The sequence below is a fragment of the Bufo gargarizans genome, chromosome 5 (genome assembly GCF_014858855.1).
Source record: "Bufo gargarizans isolate SCDJY-AF-19 chromosome 5, ASM1485885v1, whole genome shotgun sequence".
Taxonomy (NCBI): domain Eukaryota; kingdom Metazoa; phylum Chordata; class Amphibia; order Anura; family Bufonidae; genus Bufo; species Bufo gargarizans.
In genome coordinates, this window is record NC_058084.1 from 376694116 (window position 1) to 376709086 (window position 14971).

At 43.4% G+C, this 14971-nt stretch overlaps 1 protein-coding gene across 2 annotated transcripts in view; it reads left to right on the top strand.

The window, feature by feature from the left end:
• Positions 1–372: 372 nt before the first annotated feature.
• Positions 373–14971, top strand: part of CNOT10 (CCR4-NOT transcription complex subunit 10) — an 81163-nt gene continuing 66564 nt past the window's right edge. Inside the window, exons 1-6 of one of the 2 annotated variants that reach the window (XM_044293940.1) lie at positions 373–457; positions 5215–5316; positions 5610–5704; positions 7722–7883; positions 8158–8308; positions 11167–11235. In XM_044293940.1, coding sequence (XP_044149875.1) covers positions 5295–5316; positions 5610–5704; positions 7722–7883; positions 8158–8308; positions 11167–11235 — 499 coding nt within the window. In that variant the 5' untranslated portion in view covers positions 373–457; positions 5215–5294. The remainder of the gene's footprint in view (positions 458–5214; positions 5317–5609; positions 5705–7721; positions 7884–8157; positions 8309–11166; positions 11236–14971) is intronic. The other variant, XM_044293941.1, reaches the window with a different exon arrangement.

The following is a 14971-nucleotide window of genomic DNA, read 5'->3' on the forward strand; positions in this document are numbered from 1 at the left end:
GAATATTGAAATTTCTAAAATCTAAATTGCATCAAATAATGAACTAATATACAAGGCAGGTTCTGATATGCATATAGGACCCAGCCAAGCACTTTCTGGATCAATATTGTAAATGTAATGATGCAAATCTGCCCCTCAGATAAAAAAAAAGTAGGGACAGAGGGACTTGTGTCAAAAGTAGTGACTGTCCCTCCAAAAAGAGGGACACTTTGGAGGTCTGTCGAATAACAGCCGCCATGATTTGGTAGACTTTCAGTTACTGCCACCAAGAGCGCGCCCTGCACAGATGGTCTTCACAAAGATGGCTACCAAAATAACCCTACGCACAATCCAACCGCCGGGCGCACGGAAGTGACGTCCGCGCGCCGGAAACGCAGCATTTCGACGTGAGCAAGAGGAAAAACAGGGCGCAGGCGCGGAGTCTCAGCTGTGGGCAGCTCGGCGGGTTGTCTCTCTGGTAGGTTATGGATACTTTGTCGGTTGGGCAGATAAACAGCGCTTGTAGTGTACGAGTGTGGCGGACCAGAGGAGGGTGCGCCCGAGGGCGGGTCACCCAGCAGTGGGCGTTGTGTCAGGTCTCTCGTTAGTGCAGCTGTAACGGTGACAGCAGCTGTGTGTCTCCATGGCCGGGTGGTGGTGGTGGTGGAGGAGATCGGGCAGCCTCTGGGCTGGTGGCACTGAGTGCCCTGTAACCTCTGTGCCAGTAGGGGCACCGAGCCGCTCCGCAGTCCTGTCACTCACGTCTTAAAGGGGATGTTCCCTCTGAATTCTTTTTTCCATGAACTGATCTGTGATCGGGTCATGAAAAGTTATTAAACTTTCTAATGGCGTTCCTATAACTCTGCCGGCTGTCAGTGTATAGAAATAACAAATGGACAGACTACAGACCTGGTAACTTTCTACAGCTGGGATCTGCCACCTACTATCAGATGTGTCAGCCTAGACTAGATACTGTACATGGTAGCGAATATTAGGCTGTGGCTATCATAGAAAATGACAGACAGGCTAGTGCACAATGGCGCGCTGTTTCTTCCGTAAAATGAGGCACAGCATGACAGAAAACTGTCAGACCTCATAATAGTCCAGGGATCAGCCACCTCCAGCACAGCAGCTTCTGTGAAACTACAACCCCCAGCATGCACATTCACTCCCATAGAAGTGGAAGGAGGATTCTGGGAGTTGTAGTTTCTGAACAGCTGGAGTGTCGGAGGTTGCTGGATCCCTGTAAAAGTTTCTCTTCCTCTCTGCTTTGGGAATTGTATTATCCTGTTCAGCCATAGGAACACCCAACGCAGATGAGAGCAGAGCCCAAGGTCTACGGTTGTCCGGCTTCCCATATTTATGGCCTATCCTCGAGATAGGTCGTCAGTGTCAGATCATGGGGGTCTGACTCCAGCACCTCTGACCGATCATCTGTACGAAGGGAACACCGCGTTCATATGAGCGCTGCGTTCTCTTCACTGTTTACCTCCTCGCTATCGACAGTGCAGCAGCAATCAGTGTAATTACAGCTCCTCCGTCCCCATTCACTTTAAAGGGGTTCTCCACACTTTTACTATTGATGATCTATCCTCAGGTCCGAAACCCCTGCCATTCAGCTGTATGAGTCGACAGTGCGCACGTGCCATCTCTCTTCCTGTCCCCTGCTGTATGTCTCTGGCAAAGCGGCAGCGAGCAGGAAGCGAGACAGGGATGGCACGTGCGCACTGATCGCCGTCTCCTCATACAGTCGATTGGCGGGGGTGCTGGGTGTCGATCTGATATTGATAGGCCATCACTATGTGACACTGGACAACCCTTTAAGACTGTACAAATCTACAATACATTGGTATTCTACACCGTACAGTCACATTATTCTGACCACTTCCTACTTTTGACTTCAGAAGAGCTTAACTCATGAAGGAAGTCACGTGTGGTTATCTGGTTTGGTGGGTATATTAGGTGTGCTGTAGGCTGTCTGCACACACGTCCCTCGTTGCTGTGATGGGTAAAAGGGGAGATTTATCGGAGTGGCAAAAAGGAATGATTATTGGTTTTCGGGCCAAGGCAGGATTTCTGAAACTGCTCAGTTTGTGAACTGTTCTCGTGGTGCTGTGGTGAAAGTGTATCATGAGGGAAGAAATGGCACCATTGAGAATAAGCGACATGAAAACTGTGGAGCGCCACGTGCCATTCGTGTGAGAGGTGAACGCCAGCTATGAGGTGCACTAGGGCAGACCAACGCTCTTGAGTGGAGCAACTCGCAGCCAAATAAACTGGGGGCTACCAGACGTGTAAGATAACAGTTCAGCAAACTCCACTGCGTATGGGGCTCCAAAGCAGAAGTATGGTCGCTTGCACCTCTGCTAACGAAGTTGCATCGGCAGAAAAGGCTTCAATTTTCACAGCAGTATTAGAATTGGACCTCCGCTGATTGGCAGAGGGTCGCCTTCTCCGACGAGTCACGTTTTCTGCTTCATCAAACAGATGGATGTTGGCTTGTCAGGCAATAAACATCAGAGCAAACCCCCTGCAATCATTGCTAGAAGAACACAAGCTGGTGGTGGCAGCGTTATGGTCTGGGGAATGTTTTTGTGGCACTGTCTGGGCCACTCATCCTTGTGGAAGGCACTCTAAACCGGATTGGGGTATGAATCAATCCTTTCGCATCATGTAGGGCTATACATGCTGATGAATTAAAGTAGAATAAGGTATACGATTAGTACAAGTGTCCGTATATGTGAATATTTAGCCTGGAAATGGACCCGTTTTTAAAAAAAATAGCTTTTATTAATTTACGGCTAAAAAGCATAAATATAAACACCCTTTGATAACCGGGTGTCCAAAATAATAATAGGACAAGATGTTGCCCAACTACCACTGTGAATTGGTGAATTAAAGATAATAAATACATATATACATGCTGATTGTCTTCCCTGGGGTGGATCTTCCAGCAACACAATGCGACATGTCACAGAGCTGAAAATGTCCGACATTGGTTTGAAGAGCATGGTCAAGACTTCCGAGTACTACTCTTACCCCCTAATTCCCCAGACTTCAACCCAATTGACCATCTGTGGGACCTCAATCGTTGTGTTCGCTCTATGGATCCTCCCCCACGCACCCTCCAGCAGCTGTGGAATGCACTGCAGGCAGCATGGCCCCCCATACCTGTGACGACCGACCAGGACCTTACGGAGTCACTCCCAGCTGTCCGTGCTGTACACGGCGGTTACTCTGGATATTAGCTGGTGATGATTAAAGGGGTACTCCGGTAACCATAAATATAACTTATGTTTTAGACTAATTCATCATCAATAATTACCTAATATATATATGTCAGTTTCACATATTTACCGTTCAGTAGTTATAAGAGTAGTTTTCTTCCTCTGCCACCCACTGTGTTTCCTGATAAATTACATGGCATCGACCTGTAGTTCTGAGCCTTTGTTAGGTCGAGCATGCTCAGTGTGCTGCTATCAATTCTCTAGCTAAATGTCTTATGAAACAAAGGGTGTGTCAGTGTGCTCAGGGCGTGACCGGACGGTATATCAGGCAGCCAATCAGTAAACATCCACACTTACAGTAGGAAAGCTCGGCATTGTGGGGATTGTAGTTTTGTGAGGGAAGATCAGTCGCCATGATACTCTGTGTTGCAGGCTCACACAGGAGCTAGACAAATGGATTGCAAGGTAAATTGAAGCTCTGGTTTATGTATAGGTATGGGGTCTGGTTGGGTTGCAGCCTGCAGCCAAAAATTAAGTTAATTAACTGGGATACCCCTTTAATATTGTGACTGACTCTGTATATCAGATGTAGGGTACTTTCACACTAGCGTTTTTCTTTTCCAGCACTGAGTTCTGTCCTAGGGGCTCAATACTGGAAAAGAACTATTCAGTTTTATCCTAATGCATTCTGAATGGAGAGTAATCAGGATGTCTTCAGTTCAGTCACTGTACGGTTTTTGGCCCAAAATCCTGAACACTTGCCGAAATGCCGGATACCGCATTAATTTCCATTGAAATGAATTAATGCAAGATCCCGCCTCAAGTGTTCCTGCAAAACGAATCCGTTCTTTCCGCCCGCGCATGCACAGACCATTACGGGCTCATTCAGACGGCCGTATGCGATCCGCAAAAATGCTGATCAGTTTTTTTGCAGATTAAATGCTGACCCATTCACTTTTATGGGGCCCTATTCTATTCCACGGTTCCGCAAAACAAATGAAACATGTCCTATACTTGTCGGGGGAAAATCAGGACATGGCCCTATTGAAGTCTATGGGTCCGCAAAAATACTGAATGCTATCCGTTTTTTTACGGACATGCTGAACTGTTCGCCAAAAAACGGATCTGTATTTTTGCGGACAGCATACGGTCGTCTGAATGAGCCCTAAATCTGTGGAAAAATAAATAAATGCCGGATCCGTTTTTCCGGATGACAATCGGAAAGACGGATCCGGTATTGCAATGCATTTGTGAGACGGATCCGCATCCGTTTGCGTCCAGATTGCCGGCGATGGAACTGCCTGCCGGAATCCTCTGCCGCAATTGTGAAAGTAGCCGTATCAGTCTGGTGACCAGGCTGTTTGGTCACAAGAGAACAGGCTAGACTAGATGTTCTACTCTGTAGCAAACCCTCAGCTTTTAGGATATTATGCTGTGGTTACATTTGCATTGGAGATTCCACGTGGATCCTCCATCTCAGATTCTGTAAGTGAGTGATGAACAAAAAGCTCTCCGATCTGCAGACCTAGTAGTAGTCGGTGGGCTCTGACGTGACGCATCTGTACTAGCTTCTGCTTTTTTGTTCCTTTCTGTGTTTGGATTGGAATTTTGTCTTTCTGCTCAGTCATAGGAACGCTCAATGTGGATAGGAGCAGAGCCTTACATCTACATTGGTTTGAGTACTAGGTGTAAATGAATATTTCCACCCACTGACAGCAAGCAGAAATCATGAAAACACAAAGGGGCCGATTCGCTAATGAGACTGCGCATGGACGAAACCTTGGTGCACTCCAACCGATTGACAGCAAATCCACCAACATGAAGAATTCAGTAGCCTTAGCAAAGCGGGCGGGACTTGGGACAAGGGGGCGGGACTTGGGACAAGGGGGCGTGGCTTTGGGGCAAGGGGCGTGGCTTGAGATGCTACAACATGGGTGATGGAGCTTCTCTCTGTTAAATTAAACATAGTGTAAGTGTCGCTTCTTATTGTTTTATCTTCAATTTCCAGGAAGGAAAAATATAATTCTCAGCAAAGCAGAATTCAGAGATTGCGTCAAGTACGAGCTGTTAATCTGGAATCGGTGAAGAATGGCAGCAGATAAAGCAGGAGGTAAGTAAGGGCCCAATGTGACCTGATGTTCAGGCTGGACGAGCGCCGATCAATGATAAACATGTCAATCGGCGCTTGTTTGCTTTGGCCTGTTAAACAGACAAAGTGAATGGGGGAGAAACGATTGCTCCTGATCTGAGTTATCGTTTACATTGGATATAATTATTTTGGATCCTCCATGGTCAGGTTTATATTTAGTGGATCGCATTAGAATTCTGAGCCGAATGTTGCACATTTTGCCCTTTGAGAAGGATCATAGTTGTAACTTGTTGATCTCTTGGTTCTTTCTTTAGAACAGGGCACAGAAAAGAACGAAGGTTCTGCCAACTGCTCCGGTATCTCTGACCAAGAAAAAGAGCTGTCCAGGTGCTCCTTCCAGGCTTTCACGGTAATCTATTTGATGTATTTTAGTGCATAGGCTAGCTGACAATGTTGTGTCACTCAAAATCTGTTAACATTTGTGCTACGGATACCTCCAAATATTTTCCTCATCCTGGTGCTTGAGGTTGTGTTTACTGTTTGACTGCTACTTCCATGGGTGTTAACTCAAAGGGGTTCTCCCATCTCCGACATTGATGGTATATTGCTAGGATATGCCATCATTGTCAGATAGATGCAGGTCCCAGAGGTGGAACCTGCTTCTATTTCCAGAACAGCCCCCCGGAAGTGAAGGAGAGTGCACTGTGCATTTGCGGCCACCCTAGGTTCCCCGCTATGAGAGTTCGGAAAATTGCCAACCGCTTGCTCAGCTGTTTTGGGAACTCCTGTAGCAGTGATTCCAACATACACTGCACATGCCTGGTGTGCCCTTCTTCAATTTGGGGGTCCATCAGGCATCAACCAGAACTTGTATAGGGTCAAATGAGTACAGGTAATAGATAAATGCCTGACCCTACAATCGTCCAGAGGATGGGTGTTGTGCTGGCCCTAAAAAACCTAACCATGGAGAACCTGACCCTGGCACTAGATAGCCCTAGAAAAGCCCCATCACCTACTCCCTACATGACATGTTTCTCTTTTCGCTCATCAGGTTATTGGGATAGGAAAAACCATCTACTACCCTTAGGTGAACTAGATAGTAGTGTAAAGGGCTCCTGTAATGCTGCATATGACAGCAAAGCTCGATAGCCAAACAAGGGCTACATTAATCCTGCATGTGGCTGCAGTAGAAACTATTGGTTCTTTTTTCATTTCCGCTGTTTGGGTGCCGCCGTGTACCCTGTATAAACCGCACATACCCCTGGTCATCATAGGTCATAACATCTATGAGGTTAACTATTTTAAGCTTTTCTGATCTGGGTTCATTTTAACTATCTTATCAATAAAAGTTCCTTTTTTTTTTTTTTTTTTTTTTTTTTATAGCAGACACCCTCTGGCTTTTGATTTAAGTTTTACTGAATATTTTCCGTAAAACTATACATCAGTCTGCATTGCCTGCCGGATACGTCAAAACGTATGGTAACTGATGGCATTTGTCAGACGGATCAGGATCCTGATACGTCTGACAAATGCATTGAAATGCCGGCTCCGTCTCTCCGGTGTCATCAGGAAAAACGGATCCGGCATGCGCAGACCGCAAAAATGTATCCGTTTTGCCGAAACACTCGGGGCCAGATTAATGCATGTCAATGGGAAAAGTGTTTTGGAATTTTGGATGGAGATAAAACCGCAGCATGCTGCTGTATTATCTCCGTCCTGAAAAGGCAAAAAGCCTGAACAGAAGACGTCCTGAACGGATTGCTCTCCATTCAGAATGCATTAGGATAAGTTCTGATCAGTTCTTCTCCGGTATTGAGCCCCTAGGATGGAACTTAATGCCGGAAAAGAATAACGCTAGTGTGAAAGTACCCTTAAGGGTACGGCAACACTGGACGCACGACAGCTGTTCCAGCCAGGATCGCAGAGTACGGTGATCCTATAGAAATGAATGGAATCGCCATGCCCGTTGCAACAAATCCAGCAGTGTTAAATTTCTTACAACTTGCGTGGCGATCCCATTCATTTCTATGGGATCATCAGCACTACTCTGCGATCCTGGCCCCAACCAGCATCGCGGTACCCTTAGCTCCATATAGTCGTCCAACCAGCTTGCTTAACACATTAAAGGAACAGTGGTTTTTGTCAGCCATGCAAGTTGTATTTTTTTTTTTTTTTTTTTTTTAAAGATCACAGTTCAATGGTTCATATCATTTATTGATTTATTGCTATATTTTTTTAATTTAAGTTTTACAATGCTGTAAAAATGATACTAACTTTGCTCTGTGGGTCAGCACAGAGAATTTTGATCCCCATTCACGCTGCTTCATCTACCTGTCAGGTGTACCATTATGTCATGGTGCAGGGAGAGGTTGGATACATGGCTGTAATGTTTTCTTTCTGATTTGGAATCGCTTTGTGTATACCAGGCCGGAAACTATGAAGCATGTCTTCAGCATCTTGGTGAGCTGAAAGAAATTAACAAAGATGACTACAAAATAATGCTGAATATGGCAGTTACTGAATTCTATAAAAGTGACCAGAGTACAACAGACAGTCTAAAACACACACTAAATCAGCTGCGGAATGAGGTAAGCCATACATTCCTCTTCATCGATATAAAACTTAATTCTGTTTTTAGCTTTTATTTTTTTTTGTGTGTGTGGTTGGGGAATATCTACACATTAAAGAGGAACAGTCTACACATTAAAGAGGAACAGTCTGCTCTCATGTTCTAGGCTTCATGCACACAACTGGCCCGCAACTAAACGCATCTGAAAAAGACGGATCCCTTTTGTGCACATTCTGTAATATTTGAATATTGTTCGCTGTAGATGTTAAATCCGCTGTAAACTTTGCATGTAGGTCCATTCGGCTGTGGATGAGATGGACAGCTTAGATGATGTGGAAAACAGCATGCTTTATTATAACCAGGCGGTAATCCTGTATTATCTGCGCCAGCACATGGAAGCCATTGCCATTGGGGAGAAGCTTTATCAGTTCATTGAGCCATTTGGTGAGTTCATGACACCCTTCCTTATGTACATGACAGTCTGTGTAGATTTGCTTCTTTCTTTCGTCTTTGTGTTTGCATCCCTGGCACCTTGGGCTTTGTAGAATAATTGATTGTTTCTTCTTACAATAACGTATTTGTGCCACTCGTGAAGTGTTAGGTGAGGTTTTGGTTTACACAGTCTCTTCAGCTGATCATTTGTTAGAATGCTTTGAGGGTTGATTCCACAAAGTGTCGCCTTTTGATTTTACGCGGTGACTAGCACTAATCGCTTTCTGTTGAAATCCTCTTTCACCTAATGAGATATTTTGCATACGAAAGTGACGGAGTTAGGCTACTTTCACACTCGCGTTTTGGCTTTCCGTTTGTGAGATCCGTTCAGGGCTCTCACAAGCTTCCAAAATGGATCAGTTTTGCCCTAATGCATTCTGAATAGAAAAGGATCCGCTCAGAATGCATCAGTTTGCCTCGGTTCCATCTCCATTCTGCTCTGGAGGCGGACACCAAAACGCTGCCTGCAGCGTTTTGCTGTCCGCTTGACGAAACTGAGCCAAACGGATCCGTTCTGACACACAATGTAAGTCAATGGGGACGAATCCGTTTTCTCTGACACAATCTGGCACAATAGAAAACAGATCCGTCTCCCATTGACTTTCAATGGAGTTCATGACGGATCCGTCTTGGCTATGTTACAGATAATACAAACAGATCCGTTCATGATAGATGAATGCGGTTGTATAATAGTAGCGGATCCGTTTTTGCAGATCCATGACTGATTCGCCCAAAACGCGAGTGTAAAAGTAGCCTTACTGATACCACATCCTTTTGCTCCATTGAATCCATTTATATAAGTAATGATTTGTATTATATGAATACAACTTCCATAGATATTAAACTGTTCCACACAGTGTTTCAACAGTTTGACATCAGGCATGTTGCTCTGTGTTTTTATAAAGCCTCATTCACACATCTGTGTCCGTGATGTCATCCGTGATAAAGATGGTCAGTGATTCATCCATGAAGGATCCGTATTTGGTCCTTTTGTCCATTTTTTTGCTCTCCGTGTGTCATCCGTGTTTCGCGGACACTGTACAGTTCAAAATTAATTTTCATTGCTTCTCCTCCTAACAATCCGTGAAACAAGGATGGCATCTGTGTTGCGTCCATTTTTTTGTGATGCATCCGTGACAGACCCATGGACCGTGCTAAAACATGAATGTGTGAATTCACACATTAAGATGAATGGGTACGTGTGCTGTCCGTGGAGAACATGTTCCGCACACATCCGTCAATCACTGATGTGTGAACGAGGCTTAACTCCTCTACCGAAGGCTTTGTATTCCCATCTGAGCCATTCATATCTGAATTCGGAATATCCGTGGTAGGCAGCGGCAGGGGTTATAGTTACAGCCAAGGGGCTGTGCTACACTGTGTCTGTAACTCCCATACAAGTGAATAGAAGCTACGGAAACGGCATATGTAGTGAGCTCTTACTTCAGTAGCACTTGTGTTACAGAACTGAGCAGCTACTCCTTTTCCGTAACTCCCATTCAGCTCTATGAGTTACAGAAGCGGCATCGCACGTTTCTGTCATCTGAAATCTCTGGCATATGACTAGTATTCCAATCTCAACCATCAGTGGCTGAGATGGGAGTACCCATTAAGGATACAGCCAATTTATCCTTTTTTCCCCCCCGCCTTCCAAGAACCATAAAGTTTTTCTATTGACATAGCTATATGAAGGATTTATTTTGTTTATTTTAGTTTTTTTGGACTAGCATTTTTAATGGCAGCATTTAATGCATCAAATGTTGTATTGAGAAACTTTAAAAAATATATATTTCACATTGTATTGTACAGTAGAATTACGGCAATACCAAATTTATATTTTATGTTTTACTAATTAAAAAAATGGACAGTTTAGCTTTGACATATTTTGACACCTGAGACTTTTTCTTGTTTCTTTCGACGGAGATGTGTCACGGCTTTCTTTTTTGTGGTAGGATTTGTAGATTTCCATTTTTGTTGTTTTAAACTTTTAACTATATATATATATATATATATAATAATCGGAAAAGGACAGCAACTCCAATAATACCCAAAAAGATTATTTATTGGGCCACAGTGGCACAGTGAGGCGACGTTTCGGCTCAAAATCCAGAGCCTTTCTCAAGCATGCGAAAGGCTCTGGATTTTGAGCCGAAACGTCGCCTCACTGTGTCCCAATAAATAATCTTTTTTGGTATTATTGGAGTTGCTGTCCTTTTCCGATTATAAACAAGGGTAAGCAGTGAAATCCCCTTGACATAGCACCCGCTATATATATATATATATATCTATCTATATATCTCAAACATATTATGCAGTTATAGGCTTTGTCCAGGATTTTGGCCTATTCACAAGATATGCTATCAGTATTAGATCTGTGGGGTCTGAAGTCAGGAATAGGTAAGAGTTTGTTTCTGTGAATCTTTTCACTAATTATTCATGGATGTGTCTATGGCACAGAACAGCTGTCCTGCCAGTGCCCCCCACTGACCCACAGTGTTGTGTGTGGGAGCAGAGGCTAGCAATTTAAACTAAATGGTGGGCCCTCCATTATGTTGGTAAACTCTTCAATCTTCTTTTAGACCTAGAAAGCATTAAAGGAGTATTAAACTGATATATGGTGTTATACTCCTAATATTACGACCACTAAATAGTGATGTTCCTACCTGTGACGCTAGTGGCTAGTCCTAGCATTTTTCTAATAAAAATGAATGATCAGTTTCCCATTTAGAAGGTATGCCTTCATCTTCAACCATTTCTATTTTGTCTACACCTTGTTTTCCCATCTTGCTTTTTTACCACTAATATTTTAGGTAGGCCTCTGAGAATGTCCAGAACGTCGTCCCAGAACTCTAAAGGACCATGTGCATCATGCAGACGAGGTGAAGACTTTCACTAGTTTTACATTTTCACATAATTTTCTTTTCTTTTCAGTGGAAACGGATCAGGATCGCATGTCATTACAGATCCAATGGGAAATCGTTTTCTTTTATAAAAGAATGCATTTTCGTCTTTCCAGTATTAGCCAGATTTCAGTACAAGTTATATAGCTCTGTAGTTTATTTCTGCGATGTGGATGTGAACTTGTTACATATATTTGTGGAAACTTATGTCATAAATGCCTGATAGGTGTAGATCTTACTCTGGGACCTGCTCCTGTCTTAAAGGGAAGCTGTCACCGGGATTTAGGGTATAGAGCTGAGGACATGGGTTGCTAGATGGCCGCTAGCACATCCGCAATACCCAGTCCCCATAGCTCTGTGTGCCTTTATTGTGGAAAAAACCCGATTTGATACATATGCAAATTAACCTGAGAGGAGTCCTGTCCCTGACTCATCTCACATACAGGACTCATCTCAGGTTAATTTGCATATGTATCAAATCGTGTTTTTTCCACAATAAAAGCACACAGAGCTATGGGGACTGGGTATTGCGGATGTGCTAGCGGCGATCTAGCAACCCATGTCCTCAGTTCTATACACAAAATCCAGGTGACAGGTTCCCTTTAAGAATGGGGCCTGTTTGCATGTTGCTCTCCCTTCACTGCTATAGGTCTATTTTCAGCACTCCCATAGCAGTGAGTGGAGAGAACTGTGCATGCGTGTCCTACTCTTCATTCATGGCAGCACACGACAGGGCCCGTCCTTGAGATCGGAGCTGTCCTTTCAGACATTTATGGTATATGCTGTGGATACACCTTTAAAGAGGTTGCTAAAAATTTTATTGATGACCTATTCTCAGGCCATCAATATCAGATCGGTGGGGGTCTGACACCTGGCACCCCTGCTGATCAGCTGTTTGAAGAGAAGGTCGCGCACCGTGCCAGCGCAGCCTTCAATTCATTGTTTACCTTCCTTCATTGTTTATCTGCTTGCATGGCGCGCAGCTGAACGTCAGAGGAGTTGGACCCCCGCTGATCTGATATTGATGACCTATCCTGAAAATAGGTCATCAATACAAATTTCTTGGACAACCCCTTTAAATATCCACATGGACAATACTTTTTAAAGTTGTGTTCCACTTCCTATCCTAGTACGACTTCTCTAGGCTATGCCATAACGTGATCAGTGAGGGGGTGATCTTTGCCTCCTTACACTACAACCGTGCCCATAGCTGTATTTGTCCGACCGAATCCTGGCATATTTGGCGGGCGGCAGGCGGATCCCTGCCGGACTCTATTATATAACCTATAAAAGGACACTGAGAGCTAATAAGCTATAAAGATATTGTTTTATTGAATATATAGTTAAAAACATACAAAGAGATGACAGACAAATGCACAGTACATGTGCAGTACAATCCTGGGAGAATTTGTAAAGTACAACAATGTAAAAAGATAAATGACCTGATTGTAAATACTTATGAATAAAACAGAACTGCCGTATGAAATATATATGAACAGAGTACCCACTATTGGTAAGGGTGCAAATAGTATCAACACCTTGCAGTCTTCCTGTGGATTTGTTACTACTTTTACACACGGTACGTGACCATATTTTCTTTATCTGCCTGTTTGTCTTACCTTTTTGCGGACTTTGATTTTTGACAAAAACATTTACTATGTTTTTTCTTTTCATGTGACTTTTTTGTAATTTGCACATGCACTTTACTATCCGTTCAATTTAATTGAACAGGTGTGTGTGTGTGTGTGTGTGTATATATGTGTGTGTATATATATATATATATATATATATATATATATATATATATATATATATATATATATTTTTTTTTTTTCTCTGCTCACATAGCAGTGACTTGCACTTTGCATTTCTTGATACTATTTGCACCCTTACCAATAGTGAGTACTCTCTTAATATATATTTCATACGGCAGTTCTGTTTTATTCATAAGTATTTACAATCAGGTCATTTATCTTTTTACATTGTTGTACTTTACAAATTCTCCCAGGATTGTACTGCACTTTGTGCATTTGTCTTTAACTATATATTCAATAAAACAATATTTTTATAGCTTATTAGCTCTGTGTCCTTTTATAGGTTATCGATTAGTTTCTGAGTTAAGCTCTTGTGAGGGGCTTTACCACTGCTTTACGCCATTCTTTGTATAACCTATTTTTGTATTAATCGGACTCTATTATAGTCAATGGGGACGGCGGGGGACGGATCCACGGTGCTCCAGCAGGCTTTTCTCTTGCCGGCAGTGTGAAACTAGCCTAATATAAAACCGGAAAACCTTTTAGCCTTTGACAGCACTTACACTGACAATCTGACATGGTTGAACAGATGGTATCATCCATAGTTGCTTATAACAGGGGACATGTGGGGATTTCATGCGTCTGTTGTTGCTTCGTCAGCATGAAGCTCCTGGCAGGTTCCCTTTAATGGCTTATCCTGAGAATAGGCAATCATCCTTTGTCAGAGAACCCCCTTTAAAGAAGACCTCCAGACATGCCTGGTTTACTAACTACTTGAATTCCTCATGTAATAACAGTTCTGGAGCATCTTTTCTTATCGGTCTATGTTGTGCCATTCCTTTATTACTCCTACTAGAAGTTTCTGAATGAATTGCTGGCAGTCCGCAGTAAATATCCAGCTTGGTGATACCAGTTTGTATGTGTTTTCGCTCTGCACAGTCTAACACTCTCCAATCAGTGCTGCCAATGTCACACTTTGCAGTTCCACAACCCCAACTGGTAACGCCCAGCTGGACCTTTACTGCAAACTGGGTTCTACAGCTGCTGAGGCAACCATATGACTCCTTGCATGCATCCTGTATGGGTCCTATTCTAATTAATGGGTCCTGTGCATGACGCTTACCGAGCAACTTTACTGGTGAATGTGCAGATGCATGTCTTGCAGGGAACCCCTTTTCATATGCTTGATAAGCAGAGCAGAGCCGTTGAAAGCCAAAGGGACAGATCGCTCTGAGCAGTTTCTAGTGCCAGCATACTGCAGCTGAGCTTCCATTCACTTGCTATTGGAGCTAAGCTGCAGTACCCCAGCATTGCCACTGCACAGTGGATGGCGCTATAGTTTTCAAAATAGTCATGTGGATATTTGTACAGAAAGTAATGTTATTTCTTATGAAAGGTGCATTTCTGCCTCAAAATCTGCTCCAAAAAACTCCTCAAAACAGCCTACCATTCATTTTAATGAGAAGCAGCACTTGATTATTTTTTTCTACGTGCAAAAAAAAGTATGCCCTTTCTTCGGGCGGAATCTGCGCCGATTTGTCTCATTGAACTAAATGGGAAGCATCAAAAAAACGCTCATTGCTTGTCCGAGCTGCGGTTTTGTATTGAAGCAAGCACACATTGGTTAAAAAAACTAATAATAATATGCGTAGAAAAACCGCACTGACTTTTGTAGGCGGATTTTCAAAATCCATCGTGTGAACATACCCTTAAGGTAACTACGGAAGAGAACACAACGCTCGGTACTTTAAAAGTGGCAGGTGCTTAGCTGGGTCAGGTGTTGTGGACCATTCCAAGTGATGGCACCCATGCCCATAGTGCTGAGGAAATGGGGACACAAAGCTGGAATTTCGCCTAAACTGGAGGATGGCTGTCAGTATTTCAAGTTACGAATTGTGAGATTGATTTGTGTGTGTGGTATGTCTGTACCTCTGTGGGCCATCTTCTTTTTCAATTTCCTG